The 23,631-nt window shown below is 43.5% G+C and overlaps 1 protein-coding gene across 1 annotated transcript in view; it reads left to right on the top strand.

The window, feature by feature from the left end:
* The first annotated feature begins 8,486 nt into the window (after positions 1-8,486).
* Positions 8,487-23,631, top strand: part of ARG2 (arginase 2) — a 28,751-nt gene continuing 13,606 nt past the window's right edge. The window contains exons 1-2 of the mRNA XM_060095953.1: positions 8,487-8,694; positions 9,592-9,664. Of these exons, the coding sequence (XP_059951936.1) occupies positions 8,584-8,694; positions 9,592-9,664 (184 nt within the window). The 5' untranslated portion in view covers positions 8,487-8,583. The remainder of the gene's footprint in view (positions 8,695-9,591; positions 9,665-23,631) is intronic.

Here is a 23,631-nt window from a genome sequence, read left to right as displayed (position 1 = left end):
AATAAAACATAATTCTCAACTTTTGGGTTGTACTTTTTTTTTTCAGTAGACAACCCCATCTTTCAGAAGCAGAGTTTTCCTTATCTGTCCATATAAAACAATTTTTTATTGAGGTGTTATCATCCATGCAGTAAAATATAGTCTATGCCTACTTTTTCATATTCTTAAATGGTGTCTTTTGATGAACAGAGGTTTTAATTGTAATGAAGTCTAAGTTAGCAATATTTTCCTTTATGGTTAGTGCTGTTTTATGTTTTGTTTAAGAAACTTTGCCTGCCTCAAGTTCATGAAAATACTCTATTCCTTTTTTTTTCCTAGAAGCTTTATTGTTTTACCTTTCATATTTATGCCTATGATCCATTTTTAGTTACTTTCTGTTTAATATGAGATAAGGGTCAAGGCTCTTTTTTTTTCCCCTGCAACATTTGTCAAAAAGAACATCTTTTCTCCACTGATGGCAGTGGTATCTTTATCGTAAATTAGGTGACTACTACATCTGCATCAGTCTGTTTCCAGACTCTGTTATGTTCTGTTGTTCTCTTTTGTCTTTCCTTGTGCCAACATCAACCTGTCTTTATAGTAGGTTTTGATTTCTCATAGTGTTAAGTCTTCCAGCTTTGATATTTTACTTCAAGACTGTGTTGGCTGTTCTAGGTTCTTTGTATTTTCACCAGAAATCCTGCTTGGGTTGCACTGAGTCTGTCAATCACTTTAGGGAAAATTGACTTTTTTTTTTTAAACTGAGGTATAGTTGATTTACAATATGTAAGTTTCAGGTGTACAACTTAGTGATTCACAGTGTTTCAAGATTATACTCCATTTATTGTTATTATAAAGTATTGCCTATATTCCCTGTGCTGTGTAACATATCCTTGTAGCTTATTTATTTTTAACATCTTATTTATGTTGTCTTCTAGCCCATGACCTAGTATATGTCTCCATTTATTTAGGTCTTCTCTATTTTCTCTCAGCAATCTTCTTGTGAATCTTTCATTACACTTATTTCTAGGTATTTGGTGTTTTTTTGATACTCTTATAAATAATATATATTTTTAAAATTTTATTACCTGTCCACTTTTAATAAGTTATGTTTATTATTTTCCCAACAACATCAAACTGAAATTTTATGAAAAAAAATACACCCATAATTGTGTCACCTAAACAAATCTTCATTTCCCAAGCATTTGAGTCCTTTTGTTTTAATGTTTTTAATTTTGAAAAGATGATGCAATACAGAAAATTTGTGGGGACTTCCCTGGTGGTCCAGTGATTAAGAATCTGCTTTCCAATGCAGGGGACGCAGGTTCGATCCCTTGTCGGGGAACTAAGATCCCACATGCCATGGGGCAACCAAGCCCGTGTGCCACAACTACTAAGCCTGTATGCTCTGGAGCCCACACACCACAACTAGAGAGCCTGTGCACTGCAACTACTGAGCCTGCGTGCTCTGGAGCCCATGCGTCAAAACTAGAGAAGCTTGCGTGCCACAAAAAAGAGCCCACGTGCCGCAACGAAAGATTCCCCATGCTGCACAGAAGATCCCACGTGCCGCAACTAAGACCCAATGCAGCCAAATAAATAAATAAATATTTTTTAAAAAAGAAAAAATGTGAATGAGAGAAAAAAATTACACAAATCCTAAAGACCGTTCAGTTTTACATATTACTTTTCCATCATTCTCTTAGTTTCTGCACTTTTAAAAATTATTGTAGTGATAGTATATACACCATTTTGTAATGTTAAAATATAAACTGAGGCATTTAAAAAATGTTAAGAGTTTATTTGAGAAAAAAATCAATTCAAATTGGGCAGCACCAAACCAGAAGTGGGTAAGATCTCTCATTCCACTGACAGGAGCTAGGGGAAAGACTTTTATAGAGAAAAGGTGGAAGCAAAGTAAGGAAATCATCTGATTAGCTTTAGCATAAGGTTGTAGTATTTGGAATGCCTGATTGGCCATTTGTGATTGGTTGCCCTTAAGTTTAGATTTCTTAACTTTGAGACATTTATAGGTTTTGGTTTGCTTATGTAGGCAGCAAAGGTATTAGAATCACCTCAGTGTAATTAATTTAACAATAATTAAAAATTAATGTTTTGGCAGACATTTTCCATATTTCTATAGATTTTATAAATACATTTGAAATAGCTACAGTGTATATGTATAGCTGATTCACTTTGTTATACAGCAGAAACTAACACACCATTGTAAAGCAATTATACTCCAATAAAGATGTTAAAAAAAGAAAGAAAAATAAAATAAAATAGATACATAGTGTTCCAGCCTGTTAATCTACCATAATTTACTTCATATCACCCTCTTGTTTTCCTATCCAGTGAAAATGGCTAGTAACTATTTCATGTAAGGAAGAATGACAGTGGAAAAAATAGACAACTAGAGAAGAAAGGAAAAATAGACACATAGAAATAGAAGGAAACCTACAGAAACAGATACAGCACAGAAAGCAGAGAGTTTTTTTCTTGGAGTCATATCCCCATCTTGTGCCGTTTTAGGATAGTAAAGCTTAATGTTTTCAATTTAAATCAGCGAACCACCTGGCTTTTTTGTGGGAGGTTTCTCTGCCCTTGAAATATCAAGAGACTTTATATCCTTGTACACTAAAGTTTTTCTTAATGGAATAAACCAAACGTGGGAAAGTTTAGTTAAAATGATGGATCTAGTTTGACGGACATAGGCTTGAGAAACAGGTTCAGTTAGGTCATTATATTCTCAGCTCAGTTTCAAGTGATGGGTAGCAACGACTTCCTTAAGTGATTTTGATGAAGCCACAACTGTGTAGCCTAGGAAATAAGTTACCTTCATGTGAATATGATTCTGAAGATTTAAAATGAAAAGTGAAAGAAGGCTGGTTAAAGAAAGACTTACCATTCAAAGTGTGGTAGGTAGACCAGCAGCATGGGCATCACCTAGGAGCTTGTGAGAAATGCAGATTCTTGGGTCTCACAGCAGACCTACTGAGCTTAACAAGAGTCTCAGGTGATTTGCTTGCACATTAAAGTCTGAGAAGCTCTGAAAGATCTAACTCTTCATACTGCATTCTCTACCCTGACTGCATATTAGAGCCACCTGGGGAGGTTTTAAAACTGTTGCCTGGGTCCATCCCTGATAAATAATGGGTGGTAGGGGAGGGAGGATATGGACTTGAGCGTTTCTTAAAAAGGTCCCTAGGTTCTTTTTAACAGCTGCCAGGTTTGAAAACTGTTGGAAGGAAACCTTTTCCTCTGTCATTTTAGGTTCAAGTGAGTGGGGGCTTGCGAATTAACTGACAATAGATTAACAGGAGAAAAGGAAGTTGCTCAGTGATGAGTAACTCGCTGAATAGCCAGAGTAAAGCTGTATACACCAGCTTAACAAAAGGAGAGGGGGTTAGGGCTTCAAACTTCAAACTATGGAAAGTTCTGTTGGGCTTTTTGACGCTAATAGGCAGCTGGTTCCCTTTTTGGTGTTAAAAGTCACTCATTTCCCAATCAGGAAAATCCCTCAGTGGGGTGGGCTGGTGGGAGTCAATGGCAGCTGTATTTTCAGGAGGCTCTGCTTAAGTTTCTTTTTTTTTTTTAATTTTTTTTATGGCTGATAATCAGATATTATTAGTTTAAAGTAATTTTCATACTACCTTGGTGGGCTATTCATCCTTTCAGAACTATTACTCTAGTACCACCATTCTATTACTCTATATTATATGTATCAATATTACTCTAGTACCACCATGCTCCTCCTCACCCAGGCTTAAAACCTCTCCTCTGTTTCCCTCCCTAATCTGTAGCTAAGTACCATCTACTCCAGTTGCGCAGTACTTTTTTTTTTTTTTTTTTTTTTTTGCGGTATGCGGGTCTCTTCACTGTTGTGGCCTCTCCCGTTGCGGAACACAGGCTCTGGACACCCAGGCTCAGCAGCCATGGGTCACGGGCCCAGCCGCTCCATGGCATGTGGGATCTTCCCGGACCGGGGCACGAACCCGTGTCCCCTACATCGGCAGGCGGACTCTCAACCACTGCGCCACCAGGGAAGCCCGCGCAGTACTTTTAACATCTGTCCCTCATCTCCCTGACTGCACTAGTTAAACGAAGTTCTCCCCCATGCATACTCTCTACCACATTACCTTATTTTTCACACATATTTCATTTATCATGCATATCAGTACCTACAATTCTCTGTCTCAAGGAGAGCTTGGATTCTAACACTGTACCCCCAGATCCTAAAACACTATCTGACAAATAGTGGGCGCCCAAATATTTATTGACTCTCTCCCTCCACTTCCATCACTCAAGTTCATGCCTCTTAGCTGAAATCACTATTCTCACCATTCCCCAGACACCCTACAGATTCCTCTTGGAAAATCCTTAAGGCTCGTCTTGAATGCCAGTTCCATGAAATCTTCCCTGTCCCATATAAGAGTGGTAATTCCATCCTCAGAACTTTCAGAGCATAAAGAGACATGACTTCTTTTAAAAGACACTTACGATAAACAAGGTCCTCCTGGATAGCATAGGGAACTGTATTCAATATCTTGTAATAACTTATAATGGAAAAGAATATGAAAAAGAATACATATATATAACTGAATCACTTTGCTGTACACCAGAAACTAACACAATATTGTAAATTAATTATACTTCAATTTTAAAAGACACATGTCATTTAATATCTATTTATTCAATACAAATTTATTGAACACCCCTCATGTAGCACTGTGTTAAATGATAGTAAGACACCATTCAGGCTCTCAAACAAGCTGCTCTCCAGGAGATAATCCTCTAAATAGGCAATTATAAGCCAGAGGATTAAGTGAACCATGGGAGGGGTAATTAATACCCTTGATCTGACTTGGTTTTGGATTCTGCTTTTGACCACTTACTCTGTGACCTTGAGCAAATGACTTAGCTTTACCAGGTCTTGGTTACCATATCATAAATGGAGATAATACCAGTGCCTACCTCACTGCCTTGTGATGAGAATTTAATTAACACTTGCAAAGTGTTGAGCTGGTATCTAGTATATAGTAATCATTCAGTAATGTTAGCAAGTACTATTATGACTAACTCAGCTTTGGAGGGTCTGGAGAGGCTTCTCTGAAGAAGTGATTTCAAAACAAAAACCTGAAGAATGAGAAGAAATTAAGTAAGGGAAGGGAGGGAGGGAGAAGGACGTAAGGTCCCCAACAGAAAGAGCAGTAAAGTGCAAAGGGCTCGAAGCTCGTTTTCAGTTTGGAACCTGAACAAAGGACAAAGTGTTCTGGTGTCTTCGCAGCCCAGCCTCTGCTGGCACTAAAAGAGATTTCACACCTAAATTTCATTTGGCACTTGACGGCAGCCATTGGTCTGCTTTCACTTCTCCATCACTGATCAGGGCCCCAGATAAAAACCCCTCTGTGTTGTGGTGGTGGTGGTGGTAGGGGTAGGGGAAGTGATGAGTATGTGAGGGGCTCAGGCTCCTGCCTCCACACAGGGCTGCTGGTTGGGCAGGCAATGAAACCAGTCATTTACTCTTATGCCCCCTCCTCTAGTCCCTTCACTCCCGCCTTTCTACTGAACCCAGGAATCTCCATTGCATGGTAAACAGACTCTTAAGTTTTACCCTCCATAGAACTCATCCTTTGCTTCCTTACTTTAACCGTATTCTAGGGTTGTTGTGTTAATTCTCTCAGCTCCAGGATGGAAACATGAGAAAGAAGGGACCACATTTTCCCAACTCCCTAATGCAGATTCAGGACTATTAACCCTCTGCCTTTGTGTAAAAAAGTCTTCTTCTGAAGTTTATGCTCTTCAACGCTACCCCTGAGACCTGACCCCCCACCTACCAGTCTGAGCCACGTCACGGTGCTTCCTCTGCTCTGCATGTTTGGGCTACAATGGGCATTCTTGTTCTTCCTCTGACCCACAAGCAGGTTTCAACTTCGAGGGTTTTAATCTTGCTGTTCCCGTAAGCCTGGAAGGCTCTTTTCCTAGAACTTGTTATGGCAGCTTCTTCTCGTCATTCAGGTCTTTGGCTCAAATGTCAGTTTGGAGAGGCCTTTCTTGACACCCTTCTCTAAAACATCATGTCCTGTCCCATTACCCTGCAGAATTTTCTCCATAGCATTTACTGCCATCTGAAATTATGTATCTACTTGACTGTTTTCCCCACTAGGATGTAAGTACTGGGAGTGATGAGATATTATCTGTCTTCATCTTTATCAGCAGCACATAGAACAATGTTTTGCATGTTAAATATTGACAATAAATGAATGAATGAATATCTTAAATTAAGAGGCTCTAAATTTTAGTCGAAAGGTGTGGTCAATGAGCTCAGCCCTTTAGTATGTAAAAGAAGTCCCTAAAGAAATCTTTGGGAATTTCCATTTACCATATCAGCCATAGACCAAGGACCATGAGTAAGGGCTTCATAAGAATCTGGAAGGTTTGTTTATTATTTACCAAGCTCCTGCTACGTGCCAGGCACTGTACTCAGGAAAGGACCAAACGATTAACAGAAAAAGTCATGGTTCCTGCCTTTGAGAATTTGCAACTTAGTCCTTTCTGAGTTCCCTTGGATTTGCAGTAAACAGTGGTGTGCTGGAGCCTGCTTTTAGCCACCTGCAAAACCCTACTGTTAAATTTTCAGGAATTTTGCAAGCCAGTTGTTAAACACTGCCATCATTAAAAGTCAAATTATATAAACTTACAAGTAAATTATGTTAAAAACAAAGATAATATACACTCAAAACTTTATGCCTAATTATTTTACTGTGTCTTACTATTTTTTATGCTCTTGAGGTTATTTATGTTGAGTGTATATGTATGGTGGAAACATTATATAGTGAGCAAGTTTTCCCAGCTCCATGTTCAGTGACCTCACTATGGTAGCTTGAAATGGTAGCTGTGGGGGAGTATTTACCCCAGGGAACTCGCCCAACACCATAATCAGGTCTTATCTACTCACCACCCTCACCCCCAACACACACTCCCAGCAACCTATCAAGGGATAGAGTATGTGTTGGCAGCCACTGAATTAAAGAGGCAGAATCTCTAGGTCATCCTATAAAGGAAGAAGAAAAACAGAATCAGCTGGTTTGGACCTGAGGAAGGGTCCTAGAACTATGCTATAATAAGAGTACTACAAGTTTTAAAGTAAATTTCTAAAACTTAATTCATTCTTTTATGCAATTTCAGAATATTATCTTTAATAACTTAAAAAAATAAATTTATTTATTTTAGTTTTGGCTGCGTTGGGTCTTCGTTGCTGCGGGCGGGCTTTCTCTAGTTGCGGTGAGCGGGGGCTACTCTTCTTTGCGGTGCGCGGGCTTCTCATTGCGGTGGCTTCTCTTGTTGCAGAGCACAGGCTTCAGTAGTTGTGGCACGTGGACTCAGTAGCTGTGGCTCGTGGGTTCCAGAGCACAGGCTCAGTAGTTGTGGCTCACGGGCTTAGTTGCTCCGCGACATGTGGGATCTTTCCGGACCAGGGCTCGAACCCGTGTCTCCTGCATTGGCAGGCAGATTTATTTTTGGTAGGACTAACGTCCAGATTCCTGCAAGCCATTCCTGCAAGACACTAGTCATGGATAAGAACTTGGAATCTAGAGTCACATAGCTCTACCAACTTACAAGCTACCTGACTTTGGAAAAGTAAATTATCTTCTCTGATCCTGTAATCTCGTCTTTAAAATAGTCCCTACTTTATGGAATTGTTAGAGGACTAAAAGTTCTTAGAACTTTAGTTGGTTATTGTTATTAAAATATTATTATTATTAAAACTTTAAGCAGTTACTTTCAGCTCTTTAGCCTCGCTGAAATTTAGAAGTAGTCCAGATATGTTGCTGTTTGGTTTTTAATAACCAGTGCTCCAGTTATTCAGGTAAAGAATTTAAAACTCCTAGAAGGTACGTTGTAAATCCTAACCTTCCCATCTAAAATAGGTGGGTTACTATTAACATGCCCGGCCAGGAGATCTCTAATCTGTTTGATCTCCTAGCCTTCGACGCCCAAAGGTGGGATAAGCACATTTCCTGGACCTTGAGCTGATACGAAACGGAGCCGAGGGACGCCAGCTTGGTCTCCGCAAGGCACTCACGTGGGGTTGGGCCAAGACCAGCGCAGCCAGCCGTTCCGTAAAATAGGCATCTGCCCGGCGTGCCTCTGTGTGTGAAGACAGCCACCGTCCGCAAGCCTACGTGTGCGTTCGCTTGTTCCGCTGAGTTCGCGAATTTTGCAGGAGCCAACCGCTTCCCGCCAAGGGACACACCTGTCCGTGACCGCACTCTTATTGGCCGGGCCCGATCTTGGCCCTGTGGCGTCAGCGGCAGGGGCTTGTCCTTGGCCGGAGAGCCTGGGCCAGAGCCGAGTGACATCAGCGAGGGCGTTCGGGGCACTGAGCAGCAGTGGGTGGGGCTTTCCGGAAGGTGTGCCGGGGGCTGGTTGGGGGCGAGGCGGCGGCGCCTGGGCGGGGCGAGGCGGCGGTGACGTCGTGGGGCGGTGCGGCGGGGCGCGGCTCGCGCGCCGGTAGGTAACAACTGCAGGCTGCTGTGCTCACCCCCGGCGGCGAGCCGCACGTAGCAGCCTCTCGCTCGACTACGTCCTGCGCTGCCCATCATGTCCCTGAGGAGCAGCCTCTCGCTTCTTCTCCGTACGCAAGCGCGCTCAGTCCCGAAGAAGTCCGTCCACTCCGTGGCTGTCATTGGAGCCCCATTTTCACGGGGACAGGTGAGAACTGGGACCTGGCACCTTGGTGCAGGATTCCCGCCCCCTCACCCCCCAACCCCCTCACCCAAGCCTGGGGAAATCGGGACCAGTGGGAAGAACGGGGAGGCGAGGAGAGGATGGGGAGAAACGAAGAGAGGACGAGGAGGTGGATTCCCGCGATTGGGCACCGGGAGAGCACGTGGGATTTTCCTCGGTAGAAGGAGGGAGGGGATGAGGGCACCCGGTTTGCCACGTGGGCAGGGGGCAGCAGGCTGGTGGGTTTCTTCGGCCTTACCCCCGACGAGCGAGAAAGTGGTGGTTTCCGCTTGGGGTGATGGAGGAGAGGAAAGGAGGGAGAGGATTTCATGGAGGGGCTGGAAGAGGAGAAACCGACCAGAATCCCCGGTGGAAAATTGAGGGAGGAGAGGTTAAAGAGAGGGACCGAGGATTTAAGGCTCCAGGGTCCATTCTCAGAAAGAGAATTAACTGAAAAAGAAATTGGTGCTTGCCTCTCTAGCGGCAGGAAGACGGAAGGGGCTGTTTTGTTCTCTCTTCAATGAAAGAAACCTGCAGTCGTGGAGAAGTCACTGCTGGAGAAGCCGGGGCTCGGCCCTGGCCTGCGACACGAACACCCAACAGCCAGATTCTGACTTGGCTCAGCCCCTTCCTCTGTCTTGCCTCCACTTGCCCTTCCCACAACGAGGGGCTTGGAAGGTTGATCTGAATCCAGTGATTATTGTTTCTCCTCCTTCCCTGCAAGTGTTTGAAATGACCAGACCTCAGGTGAAAAGAATAAAAGATTTTCAGAGGGATCTGTTGGGAACTAAGTATAGCATTGCAGACTTCTGTATTTTTGTGAGCTAAAGTGGTCTTATTTTCTAGTCATCTTCCCTCATATCTGTGTAATTTATCTTACAGAAAAGAAAAGGAGTGGAATATGGCCCCACTGCTGTAAGAGAAGCTGGCTTGATGAAAAGGCTCTCCGATTTGGGTAAGTGGCTGGATTTTAGAAGTCTGAGGGCTGGTAACACGCCAGTTCAGAGTCTTATTCCCTTATATCCAGGAACTGCACAGCGTCAGCTGTGTATATGGAAAGCGTTTCCCATCCTCCCTTGGATTCCACATGCAGCTTAAGATCTATGGAGGAGTCTTCAGGCAAAGTCTTCTTGCAATAAAGAGCCTGTGTGGAAGGCAAGGAGGCGGAGTGGAAGGCAGGGCCTGGAACAAGCTGCTAGTGACTGCAAAGTGGTGCTGAGCATGCTAGCTCTCACTCCCACTGTGCGGTCAACCTTTCCCCAAAAGTCTAGCTTTCCTAACTCAGTCAGAGGTGCTTATGATTCATCTGTCTAACCAGTTTCCTCTCTTCAAGTCATTCGTTTCCTCCTTAGTTTTAAGAACTTTCTATTACTGTAAGCAGAGCCTTAGGTCCGTTTTCTCCAAACTTCCCTGATTATGAAAATCACTTGGTTTACTTGTGAGAAAGAGAGATTCCTAGGCTTCTCAGTGGATGAGTCTGGTTTATTGGCTCTGAGGTAGGACCCAGACACGCGCATTTTCACAAGCACCCCAGGTAATCAAAAGTAACATTGCAGTCTTGTAATCTGGATAGTACTCTAAACGTACAGAACCAGAGGTAAATCCAACCCAAAGATAAATGCCATTTATATAGTAAAGGAAAACCTTTTTAGTAACAGGGTACCAAATTCCAACACCCTTATGGTAGGAAGGTTCTTATATCTAACCCAAATGTTTCTAGCTGCTGTTCAAGGCCATTTCCTCTATTTTATTAGGGCCATTCACATATCTCTTCTGGAGCTATAAAGTGCAAAAGGCATGGCAGTAGGGAACTATAGGTCCTGGAGATACTAATACAGAATCTAGGTGAACTACAAATCCCCTACCCATGCTTGCTTTGAAACCTCCTCTGCTGATCATTGAGCCCATTCCAGGGGTGGGTTATCTCCCTCTAAAACAGGAATAATGAAGTCACCGTGTGTCTTCCATACACCTCTGGTTACATATGGATGTGGTGTCTTGATTTGAATACTCAAACCTTTTCTGTTAAATAATAAGGAGACCCTACTGAAGAAGGAACTATAATTAATCACTTTAATAATTCTCCAAGTTTACCACCAAAGATGAGAGATAAGACTTACACTTAATGTGTCACAGGTTACCTAATGGGAGGAAGTTGTCCGCCCCCCCCCCCCCCCCCGCTTATAAATGAAGATACTGTCCCTTTAAATCAGCTGTACACATTCTTTTTAAAAGCATAATTTTACACTGAGGGAAAGCAATTTCTGCTAATCACTATTTTTTAATACCTGGTAATCCTGCAGCTCATCTGATAAACTGAGCCTGGCTTTGCTCAAATTGCCTGCTCATTGTTCTTTTCTGTCTGAAGAGACTTCTGACTAGATTCAATTGTAGCCTCTTACACAGGGGACATTAATAGTATCCAGCTGAGGCTGCTGAATGAGGGGGAAGGGAACATTTATAAGCAGCTTCTCTTACTCATGCTTTGTACACCTCCTTTCCTGCCACAGCTCCTGGTATTTTTCCACTCCAACCTGGGGAAGCCATTCTCCCTAAAATTCCACTCCCTCAAATACTTCCTGTGTAAACCTCCAACCTAAAGTGATGATGAAGCTTCAGTTTATTTGGTCTCCCCTTTAATTTTTTTCAAATAGTTTTCGTTTTACAATTTATATCCTTACCCTGTAGCCGATTGGCAGCCCGGTATCACCAGCAGTCTGAAACAGAATCTCATTGCATACTAATAAGATTGTGGCACTCAGCAGGTTTCCAGCATGTGGTTTTGGCTAATCTCCAGAAATACGTTGGAGAAAAATACCAGGAGAAGTTTCAGTCGCTCTATTCTGAAACAGCACCAAATAAGCGGCATGGGTCAAATTTCAAGGGAGAGAAGACCCATGGAAAGGTAGCTCATAAATCCCTTTGTTCCTGCCTTCTGCTCTGATGTCACAGGCTGCTGGTGTTGCTATGGCATCAGTTATACTTCCTGTTCTCTTGAATGAATATATTTGCCTTTGTCTGGTTTTTTTTTTTTTTTTTTTCCTTTCCCTGGGCTTAGTAAGGACACTCAATGGTTCCTCTCTCAGGTAACAACTTATTTTAATATACAAAGAGAGCCTGAGAAAAATGAAGAAGTAATTGCTCTGGCAGGGCTTAGGTGCAGTGCCTCTGCTCACGATTCTGGTTAGCTCTTATAGCCACGGTAATTTGACCTTTTTTTTTTTTTTTTTTTTTTTTGCGGTACACGGGCCTCTCGCTGTTATGGCCTCTCCCGTTGCGGAGCACAGGCTCCGGATGCGCAGGCTCAGCGGCCATGGCTCACAAGCCCCAGCCGCTCCGCGGCACGTGGGATCTTCCCGGACCGGGGCACAAACCCATGTCCCCTGCATCGGCAGGCGGACTCCCAACCACTGCGCCACCAGGGAAGCCCAATTTGCCCTTTTTTCTTCAGAAGTAGGATGAGTGTTCTGTGGGTAAGATAGTTATAAACAGTTTGTCGTGTCTGTCATTGTAATTATGGTAGTTTGACCCAGCTGTGTTACTGAAGCGGTGACAGCCTAAATGAACTGTATTCCCGTGACCAGCCAAGGGTCCTGGAGTTCAGGAAGCCATATGGGAGCTATTCTGGTTCCCCTCAACTAGGCTAGGGACATTTATTCTTCTGCTCCATTTGGTGCTCCATGAGAGAGCAGGCAGGCAACTCTGGTTGAGACCCAAGAATCTGGTCTGCTTCAGCAGGAACCAATAGAGAGCCTGAGATAGTTTAAACATAGAGGTATGAGAGCTGTTCGTTTGGAACAGATTGATATGTGAGCGCAGGGGTCTGTATGCGCTTTCAGTGTTTGGTAGAGAACAACAGCCATCACACATTTAGTTTTATGATAGTGATGCTTCAGCCTGGCTCCCGTCCTACCATCACACTGAAACTACTCTGAGCAAGCTCACTGATTTGTCAGCCTCTATTTTGCTGGACCTCTCTACTATACAACTGACCACTTTATTCCTGAAATATTCTGTTAGTCAGGACACTACTCTCTCCTGAGCCTCCTCTCCATTGCCTGGTCCTTCCTGGACTCCTTTTTGGGATCCTCCTCTTCTTCCCAGACCTCAAATGCTCATGGCCCCGGTGTTCCACCAGCTTTGTTCTAAGTAGCCTCAACTCCCTGTCACAGATGTCTCAAACTCTACAGGTTCGAAACAAAATTCATTATCTTCTCCCTCAAATCTGCTTGTCTTGCTATCTTCCCATTGTCTGTTTCACACTATCACTCATTATCTAGTTACTCAAGTCAAACTCCAAGCCCATCAGAATTCTGTTGTCGTCCCTTTTGTTCCTTACTTCTGATCACAAAGTCTTGTTGACTTCTTTTCCTCCTTCTAAATGATTAGAGTCCTTTCCTGTAATGGCCCTGCTCTAGTTCTGTTCTTCTCACACACAGATCTAATTTTCCAATAAAGACTCTTGTCCCATTTTGCCTACCTCAGTTCATTCTTTACTGCCACCAGACTGATCTTTTTAAGACTATTTTTCTCCTTTGCTTAGTCTTTCCATGGCTTTTTACATGCATCCATGCTTCTCAGTCTTGTCATTCATATACCATCCTTGCTGACTTGCCCTATTATTTATTTTGGTGTTTTTCTTTAAATTGGCTTTAAAGCTTTATACTTTTAAAATGTAGCCTGCCCCTACAGTAAACAATGAAATCTCAGGCTTGTGCTAGATGCATTTTTCTAATACATTTTCATTTTAATAGTTTTACATTTTGGTATTTGACCTTCAACCACTGGTGGTATGTGTTCCATGCTTAACAACCAGTAAGACAGATCCTCTACAATTTGACCCTCTTCTACCTCTTTAGACTTCTCTCCATCCACATCCCACCTCATTTGTGTTGTAACTGGGGTTGTGGGCTCTTGACCTAGGCTCCACCAACAGAAACACCCACCCTAAACCTTGTCTTGACATTCTGGAAGAAGGGGCAATAAAGAATTCATTCTGTGATGGGCAGTTGTGGCGGCAGTTCCAGCAGTAGCTTCTGTCCAGTGTCAGTGGGGTCAGCCATGCAAGCTGCAGTGCTTCCTTTTCCTAGTAGTGGAGAGGTGACAGCAGCAGTGGTGTCTTCACTGGACCAAGCTGCAGTGTGACTTTGGGGGCCATAATCCCTGGCAACGTGACCTTTAAACCACATTTTGGTCCTCTTAAGATGATTCTGGGAGGTACCCAAATTGAAAAAACTGCTTTTCTTTAAATTAGCTAGAAAGGTTTCTGTTGCTTGCAGCTTAAAGATCCTGACTGATAAATCCGTTTACAAATTCCAGTGAGAAATTACCATGTGGATTGGAATATGCAAAGGCCTCTCTCCCCAGGCCCTTGATAATAAATTCTTATTCTTTTGTTTGCTTTTTTCCCCCTAGTACTTGACACAATCTTCTTGTATGTTAACACAAATCATTAGGTTATGCTTTCTTTGGTCTTTAGTTAATCTAGGAGTATGTTTTAGTCCCTTTGGATTTTAGCAACTCCTTGTTCTCTTGGTGTTCTGATTTTTGAACTATCATGTTCCTTAATACAGCTTCTGAAAGAGCAGCCTAAAACTTTTTTTTTTTTTTTTTTTTTTTTTGGCCGCACCACACGGCATGTGGGATCTTTGTTCACTGACCAGGAATCAAACCTGCACCCCCTACATTGGAAGCACGGAGTCTTAACCACTGGATCGCCAGGGCAGTCCCAAGCCTAAAGCTTTAACTTAAAACATCTTCAAGTTCTAGGCATGCCTGACTATAGTAAACAGACCTACCTTAATGTGTTACTGTGACTTAATTTCACTTTCAATGTTCTCTATCTTAAGCATGGTGGAGGTTACAGGAATACATATATCTGCCAAAACTCATTGCACTTAAAGTGTCAATACAAAGTATGCATTAAAGGTGTTTAAACATTTTCAGGTTTATTTTTTCTTAGCAGCTTTCAGTCACTAAAAACTATAACAGGTTCGTTGTTTGTATATATTCAAAAAATTTGAGCACTACTAAGCTTTAGGTACTAGGAATACAATAGTGAGCAAAACAGAAATACCTGTTATCATGGAACTCTCATTCTAATGAGGGGTGGTTGGAAGCAGATATAAGTAAAACATACAGTATGTCAGATGTAATGAGCGCTATAGAATAAATGAAAGCAAGGGATGGGGGGATAGGGTAAGCATTGCAGATGTAGGTAGGAGGCCTCACTGAGAAGGGGTCACGTGAGCAGACCTTTGGGAGGTAAGGAAAGGAACCATGTGCATATCTGGGAGAAAAGCATTTCAGGAAGAGGGTAAGTGCAGTAAGTAAAGTGCAAAGACCCTGAGATAGAAAAGTGCCTGGAATGTTCAGGGAACAAAAAGGTGTTCGTGAGGTCTTGCCAGTGGTTGTCATGTGGGAAGGGGAGGGCCTTTCTACACTCTTATCTCCCGTTTTTCAAGAAAAGCCAGAAATCTGGGTTTTTATGGGAGATTTAAGAAAAATGTGATATTCATAAAATGGAGTATTGAGCCATAAAAAGGAATAAATTGCTAGTTCATGCTACAAAATGGATAAACTTTGAAAGCATTATACTGAGTTAAAGAACACAGAAGACCACATATTGTATGAATCCATTTATATGAAATGTCCAGAATAGGCAAATCCATATAGAAGGTGATCAGTGGTTCCCAGGGGCTGGGGGGAGAGGGAATGGGGAGTGACCGCTAATGGGTACTAGTTTCTTTCTGGAGTGTGATAAAGCTTTTCTGGAATTAGTAATTTGCTAATGCCTTGGCAAAAGCATACATCACTAATGAACCTGAATATAGGCAAATCTATTATAGATGTTATTAGGATTTGGCAAATTTCAATATAACTGTATCTTTCCTGCTTAGAAGAAGGCAGCAAAGAATTTAACTTACATCTTATATTTCAAAGTTGTTTGATATCTAACATTTACTATGTTCTAGGCACTGTGCTAGGTTCTTGCTATTATGTGATTTTTTTAAAAAACAAAGTTTGGGATTATCCATGCATTTTATTATTTTTTTAAAAATATTTGCTTATTTATTCGGTTGTGCCGGGTCTTAGTTGCAGCAGGTGGGCTCCTAAGTTGCGGCTCAAGCATTCCTTAGTTGGGGCTCACCGGCTCCTTAGTTGTGGCATGCGAACTCTTAGTTGTGGCATGCATGTGGGACCTAGTTCCCTGACCAGGGATCGAACCCTGGCCCCCTGCATTGGGAATGTGGAGTCTTATCCACTGCACCACCAGGGAAGTCCCTATTATGTGATTCTTAATCTTAAGAGCAAATTATGACACCCATTAGGATGGCTAGCATCAATAAAACCCCAAAATAACAAGTGTTGGTGAGAATATGGAGATATTGGAACCCTTGTGCACTGTTGGTGGGAACATAAAATCATACAGGTACTGTGGAAAACAGTGTGGAGTTTTCTCAAAGTTAAAAATAGTTACTAGATGATCTACAAATTCTACTCTGGGCATATATCCAAAAGAATTGAAATGTAGGGTTTCGAAGAGATATCTGTACACCCATATTCACAGCAACATTATTCACAACAGCCAAAAGGTGGAAGCAACCCAAGCGTCCACTGATGGATGAATGGATAAGTAAAATGTGGTACAAACATACAATAGAATATCAGCCTTAAAAAGGAAAATGGATATGCTGTAACATGGTGACCCTTGAGAACATTATGTTAAGGGATATAAGCCAGTTGCAAAAAGACATACTGTATGATTCCACTTATGAGGTACCTAGATTAGTCAAATTCATAGGGACAAAGTAGAATGGTGGTTCAGGGACTGGGGGAAGAGGAATGGAGAGAGATGGTTTAATGGGTAAAGAATTTCAGTTTTGCAGGAAAGTGTTCTGGAGATGGATGGTGGTGATGGTTATGCAACAATGTGAATGTACTTAACACCACCTCATGGCTAATATGGTTATTTTTATGTATTTTACCACAATTTAAAATTAAAAAGGAAACACTTAAAAATAAGTTAGAATAGAATATTCTAAGAACAAGGAAGGTCACTTGAGGTTGTAACTTCTTAGGGACATAATGCTGTAGGCTTGAAAAATTTTTTCAACTTGTTATTTAGCACATTGTTCTGTAAATAAAAGCTGAGAATGGAAAAACATAAAGTATGGCCTGAAGGTCATACAGTCAGCAGTAGTAGTAGTTGAGAACCTCATTTCTTACCATATACAATCTAGCCCCTCAATTGGTGCAGTCAGCTGCCTTCTCAGCTCTTACCATGGTTGAAGAAACTGAGTGGCACCATCATCAAAGGTAGGGTCTCCAACTTCTTCCAAAAATCCTGTTTCTCATGATGGCTATTTCAAATCTGTACCCTTAATCGTCCTGTTTTTCCAACTCAGGTATGAACTCCCTAACTTCTAGCTCTTCTCCCCATCATCCCCCAATGAGTTGTATCGACAAAGATGCTATTACACTGTCCTCAGAGAATGAGGTATCCAGTCCTTCCTGTATTAGGTAGGTACAATTGCACGTGATAAGAGCCCCAAATAAGCGGTTTAAGAAAAATAGTTCACTCTCTAGGAAATAGTCTAGAGAGAAGTCCAGAACTGGTTAGGAGGCTCAGTTCCTTGAAGTTCAGTTCCTAGATTCTTATCTTGCTGCACTACCATCAAGGCCTCTATCTAATGGTCCCAGATGGCTGTGGCCTCATTTCTGGCAGCAGGATGGGAAAATAAACCAACAAGCGGGCGAAGGGAGAACTTGTGCTTTCCCTTAAGGAAAGTTCCCAGGACCCTGCTGCAGGATACCTCTGCTTATCCTTTTGGCTTCAGTGGGTCACATGGCCACAGCTAATGGAAGGGAAGACGGTGAATTTAGTCCCTTCTAAGGGGTCGGGCCCCAGCTAAAATCCCCTGTGGAGGAAGGGAAGAGCAGATATTGGACAAGTGGCTGTCAGCCACACCATCTCCCTGTGCTCTAGATCCCATCCCTTCCTGGCTCCCGAGGGTTCTTGTTCCAGCACTTAGCCCTTCTCTCTCCTTGTTTCTCAGCGTCTCTCTACTAACCTGTCCCTTCAGTAAGTAAGTGCAAACCTTGCCCACCTCCCATCCCCCTCTGCCGTATGTAGCCTTCTGGCTCTTGTCCAGTTATTTTGTTTCTCTTCAGAAACAAAATAACTGGCTTCCCCACTGCCTTTTCACAGGTCAACTTGCAATAATCAGGGGTCCTGGGCCATCATTGCAATGAAACTGGCTTTGCTGAGGTCTCTGACCTACTTTTTAATATGGTGGACCCTGCAACATTCACATTCGACACTATTAACCATCTTATCTTATTGAAACTGCCACTACTCTCTTCTGATTTTATCTCTTCGGGTTCCTTTGCTAGACCCTCTGCTGCCTACCCCTTACATTTTAGTATTCCTCAAGGTTCTGTCCTTGACCCTCTGCTTTATGCTCTCAGTTGGCAATTTGTCCATTTCCACAGCCTTCCTGTTACCTGTATGCTGATGCCTCCAGAGCTTTATCTCCAGCACTTATTCCCCCTCCCTCCCAGCTCCAAACCTGTATACCAGCTGGCTTCCATGTATCTTAACTTTTTATTACAGGAGTGTTCAAACATAAGAAAAGTAGAGACGGTAACATAATGAATTTGATAGCTATCACCTAGCATCAATTATCTATACCTGGCAAGGTTTCTCACCCCACCTCCATACCTTTTTTTTTTTTTTTGGTGGGGGCGCACGCGGGCCTCTCACTGTTGTGGCCTCTCCCTTTGCGGAGCACAGGCTCCGGACGCGCAGGCTCAGCGGCCATGGCTCACGGGCCTAGCCGCTCCGCGGCATGTGGGATCTTCCCAGACCGGGGCACGAACCCGTGTCCCCTGCATTGGCAGGAGTACTCTCAACCACTGCGCCACCAGGGAAGCCCCACCTCCATACCTTTTGAAGCAAATCACAGACATCATTTTGTTTCATCTGCAGATATTTCATTATATGTCTTCAAAATACAAGAATGCTTTAAAACTTAACTACAATACCATTATCACACCTAAAATAAATTAATATCAAATACCAGTACTGGGGAAATATAATTTAAAAAAATCTCCCATCCGAGAACCTATCCACAAAGGTGGTAGAGAAGGAAAACAGTTTATTATTGAATAAGCATTAAATCGGGCGATCTGATAAAAGACTGCAAAGACAAATCTTACTCTTTTCTATAGCCAAGCAGGTGCAACACAATCCATGTTTTCGAGATTAATAACTAGTCCTCCAGTTAGAGGACTTTGATAGTTGACCTTTTGTTACATGTAGCTCATCCTAACTTTATCATGGAAATTGGAGTGATTACCGGTTAGCTGACTGGCTTTATCTGGAGGGGAAACAAACTTCTCATATCTTAAAGCGAGGAGGTAATTTTTTGGCAAATTGAAGCAAGGGGCCCACCACTCATACCCATAGAACTGGGAGGTTGGGGCCCTAGATGTTTGTATTTCAAAAAATGGTTCCCAAGTCCTTGAGGAAACATTCCTGGGTTGTGAGGCCTATTTAGTCATTATAAAGATTATGTACCCGTGAAAAGGACAGAGAAAGAAATTCTGAAACACAAGAGAGGAGAGAAGTTTTTACCCTTATTTTCAACAGAGATAATTAAGTCTATTTTCAACTTGTATCTGCCCTTACACCAGTTAATGTTCACATTGCCTGACTGATTTACACTTTTTGTGTGTGTTTTATTACAGTTTGAGCTTGGATCCAAATAAGGTCTGTATTGTTATCTCATAAGTCCTTTATAGGTCCCTCCTATTTTCTTCCTTCTTCCTTGAAGTTGATCCGTAGCGGAAACTAGGTCATTTGTCTGTAGAATCTCTCAGCTTGTATTTTGCAGATTACATCCCTGTGGCACCCTATGACATGTTCTTTGTCCTCTGTATTTCCTTTCTACTGGTTATTGGATCTAGATCCTTGGTCAGATTCAGGTCCAGTTTTTTTTTTTCTGGCAGTTCTGCTTCGTAGGTGGTGGTATACACTTCCATCAGAAGTGACGTCATCAGCCATTGAACACTGCCTAGATTTGAGCCATTAACTTGTTTCCACGTATTATCAACAGGATAGTCTCTAACACCCCAATGTCAGAGTATCCAAAACTGAACTTACCATCATCTCCACTCCCTTCCCCTGTGGTTTCTCATCTCTGATGTTAGCAGAGCCAGAAAGCTGGAGGGCAAACCTTTTCTCTCTCCTCCACACCCCTCTAAGTATTGCTGGAATCTTGTCAGTTCTGTCTGTCTTGTCTTTACAGCCCCTCTGGGAGCTGCTCTTCTGCAGGCCAGGCCATTTTCCAGAGGGCACCAGATCACTAGATTAACAGTGCAGATTTTTTTTTTTTGGCTGTGTTGGGTCTTCATTGCTTCGCACGGGCTTTTCTCTACTTGCGGCGAGTGGGGGCTACTCTTTGTTGCGGTGCGCAGGCTACTTATTGCAGTGGCTTCTTGTTTCGGAGCACGGGTTCTAGGTGCGCGGGCTTCAGTAGTTGCAGCACGCCGGCTCAGTAGTTGCGGCACACGGGACAGTGCAGATTTGATTTGTCACGTCCTGACTTGAACCGTAGTAGCTCCCTGCTGCATTTAGGACCTGGGCCCTGCCCCCTCCTCCTTCCTCATCTCTCTGCAGTCCTCCCGGATGGACCCTGGGCATTGTTCTGTAGGGCTGAAGGTATTATGTGCTTCTCCTTGGCAAGCCTTTTCCCTTTCATTCCTGGCTAAAACCTCAGGATTCAGGTACTGATGCTTCTGAGAAGTCCCCTTGGCTCATCCTGGGCCTGAGTCAGCACCTTCCCCTGTTCCCATCACACCCTGTGCACAGCTGCATCTTTGCAGTTTGCACCGGCCTGTGCTTTCCCTGCCTGTCTTCTGACCAGGCTGTGAGCTCCCTGAAGGCTGCAACCAGGTGCACAGTCAGCACACAGTTAGCTTTTGTTGAAGGACGAAATGGGGCAAAGCATCAGGCTTTCTCCTGGAACTTCATTCACATCGTGATCCGTGGGATTTTCCCGGATCACTATTTCCTTACTCCCAAAATGGTTTGTTCCTCAGAAGCCCCCTGGTTTCCCAGATTTTAAAAATGTTTAAATTGAATAGCTGTCATATATCAAATTTTAAACTCTTACAAGTGTTGGGCTACCAGTTGATGAATTTAGTCAAGCTAAATGTTGGTAAATGGCGATGGCTAGTTTTTGCCTCCTTTTTAGAAACATACTTATTCCAGGACCTAAGTAGCTAATGACTGCTTCAAGTAAGGCTGACCTCTAGTTGCTTTAGAAAGGAGTGGTGTTACTCCTTTAATATCCAAAATAGCACATTCAGAGGCCTAGAACCTAAGGGGATTACTGTGGTTGCTTTAAATAATTTAATCCTTGAATAAATTTACTTGTCCTTATTAATGACCATGCTCTTTTTTTTAAAAATAAGTTTAGGGCCTCCCTGGTGGCGCAGTGGTTAAGAGTCCGCCTGCCGATGCAGGGGATACGGGTTCGTGCCCCGGTCTGGGAGGATCCCATATGCCGCGGAGCGGCTGGGCCCGTGAGCCATGGCCGCTGGGCCTGCGCATCCGGAGCCTGTGCTCCGCAACGGGAGAGGCCACAACAGTGAGAGGCCCACATACCGCAAAAAGAAAAAATAAATAAATAAATAAATAAATAAGTTTATTTATTTATTTATTTATTTATTTGGCTGCATTGGGTCTTCATTGCTGTGCGTGGGCTTTCTCTAGCTGAAGTGAGCGGGGGCTACTCTTCGTTGAGGTGCGGGGGCTTCTCTTGTTGCGGAGCACGGGCTCTAGGCTTGCGGGCTTCAGTAGTTGTGGCATGTGGACTCAGTAGTTGTGGCTTGCAGACTCTAGAGCACAGGCTCAGTAGTTGTGGCGCATGGGCTTACTTGCGCCGAGGCATGTGGGATCTTCCCGGACCAGGGCTCGAACCCGTGTCCCCTGCATTGGCAGGCAGATTCTTAACCACTGCGCCACCATGGAAGTCCCCCAAGCTCTCTTAATAATGAGGGTGTGGGGCTTCCCTGGTGGCGCAGTGGTTGAGAGTCTGCCTGCCGATGCAGGGGACGTGGGTTCGTGCCCCGGTCCGGGAAGATCCCACATGCCGTGGAGCGGCTGGGCCCGTGAGCCATGGCCGCTGAGCCTGCGCGTCCGGAGCCTGTGCTCCGCAACGGGAGAGGCCACAGCAGTGAGAGGCCCACGTACCGCAAATAATAATAATAATAATAATGAGGGTGTATTCCTATAATAGGTGTGGTAATGCTAGTATCTGAAGAGAAGAAAGCATCTTTTTGGCTCCCTCCTCCACCCCAATAAGCCAGAACCACAGAATAGGAAAAGAAGTAGAAAATGCCTTCCTGTGTGACCTGAGAACTGAGTCACAGCAGGGTGTGGCATTGTGGTTAGGGCTTTCAGAGAATTGGTGTTCCGAGTGAAATTGGCCATGCCTTTATATTCTTTTACAGGGAAGGGAGAAAATTTGAACTGTGTGTGACAGCTGGACTCCTTAGGAGCTATTTCGATGAGAAATCAATGGGCCTGTGTATGTTTGCTACTTCTCACCAAAAACTCTTGTTCTCAACCACTTGCGCCACCAGGGAAGCCCAAAACTCTTGTTCTTATCCAAATGACATAGTCGTATTGCAAACAAGTTTTGGGAAGTCTTAGATTACACCATCTATTGCAAAGAAAAGAGTAGGGTGGGGAGAAAAACCACAAAGATGCCTCATCTAGTTGAACTAATAATGTAACCCCTAGCACTGTAGGCTTTTCCTTGTTATCTCATTTCAATCCTTGTAGCGACTGTGTGAGGTGGGACAAACTTAGAGACTGAACTTGGTTGGAGATCTTGACTCTTCTGGGAAGTTAGGGGCCAAAGGACAGGGATTCTTTCCTTCGCAGTCTGTTGTGGCCACTTGACCCACTGTGGCCACCTCATCTCCTGTGCGCTCTGCTTTCAGCCTGGAGTAGCGTGGAATGTGGTCTGTCTGGTTTGTTGAGGCTCCTTGTGAAACTCACCAGGATGCTAGCCCACGTATGGGGCAGGGAGCTACACATCTGGACTGGTTAACTGGCAGAGCTGTAGTCACTAGCCCTTTAAATCCTTTCTGGAACAAGTTGGAGCATCAAGAATTTAAAGAAGAAGAAAGATCCCATATTCTGAAAAGCAGTATTTTAGCCCCAGGGATTGTCGCTGTGTCTTCCCGTGGTTAGATATTGGAGTAGCTTGAAGTTTTGTCAGCACGTTAACAACAGATCTTTTTCTCAGAGAAGCTTAACAGTCTTGTTCTGAACGAGGGCAAGTGGTTCTGTCGCAGTGACCCGTGAAGCCAGAGGAACCCTCCTCCTACCTCTGCCCCTGCCTGAGCTGGCTCACCATAGTCTGAGGTGCTCGGAGGGTTGACATGAGTTGGGTTCAGAGGGGCATACATTACTAAGCCCATCCTCAGCAAGTGGTGCACTGTTCTTCTTCGACAAGTTAAGATGTGGCTGGAGAACCAATTAGCAGGAAACATAAATGGTGTTGCAGGTCATCTCAGTTACATGTCTTGAGCCGAACTTTTGGGCTTTTTTTGTATTGGGATTTTTTACTCAAGGATCACATTCATGCAAAGGCATCTATTAACATCACATCTGTATCAGCTGATCTTGAGGTAAACTCCGACAGATGTTAGATGGCCATGTCTGAAGTGACTGGCCTGGATGCCCGGGGTCACCTTCCATCCTCGAGCCCCTAGTGCCACTGGCCTCGGTGTTCCTCATCCATGGTCTTCACCACCTCTGAGAACACCTCCTGTTGAACAGGAGAACAGAGTGGGGAGGAAGCGGGTGTCGAGAGGGTTGGTTGGAGCAGTCTTACGTGGGGC

Source organism: Mesoplodon densirostris, chromosome 4 (assembly GCF_025265405.1).
Source record: "Mesoplodon densirostris isolate mMesDen1 chromosome 4, mMesDen1 primary haplotype, whole genome shotgun sequence".
NCBI lineage: Eukaryota > Metazoa > Chordata > Mammalia > Artiodactyla > Ziphiidae > Mesoplodon > Mesoplodon densirostris.
Note: the sequence above shows the minus strand (reverse complement) of the source record. Positions and strands in the feature narration are given on the sequence as shown.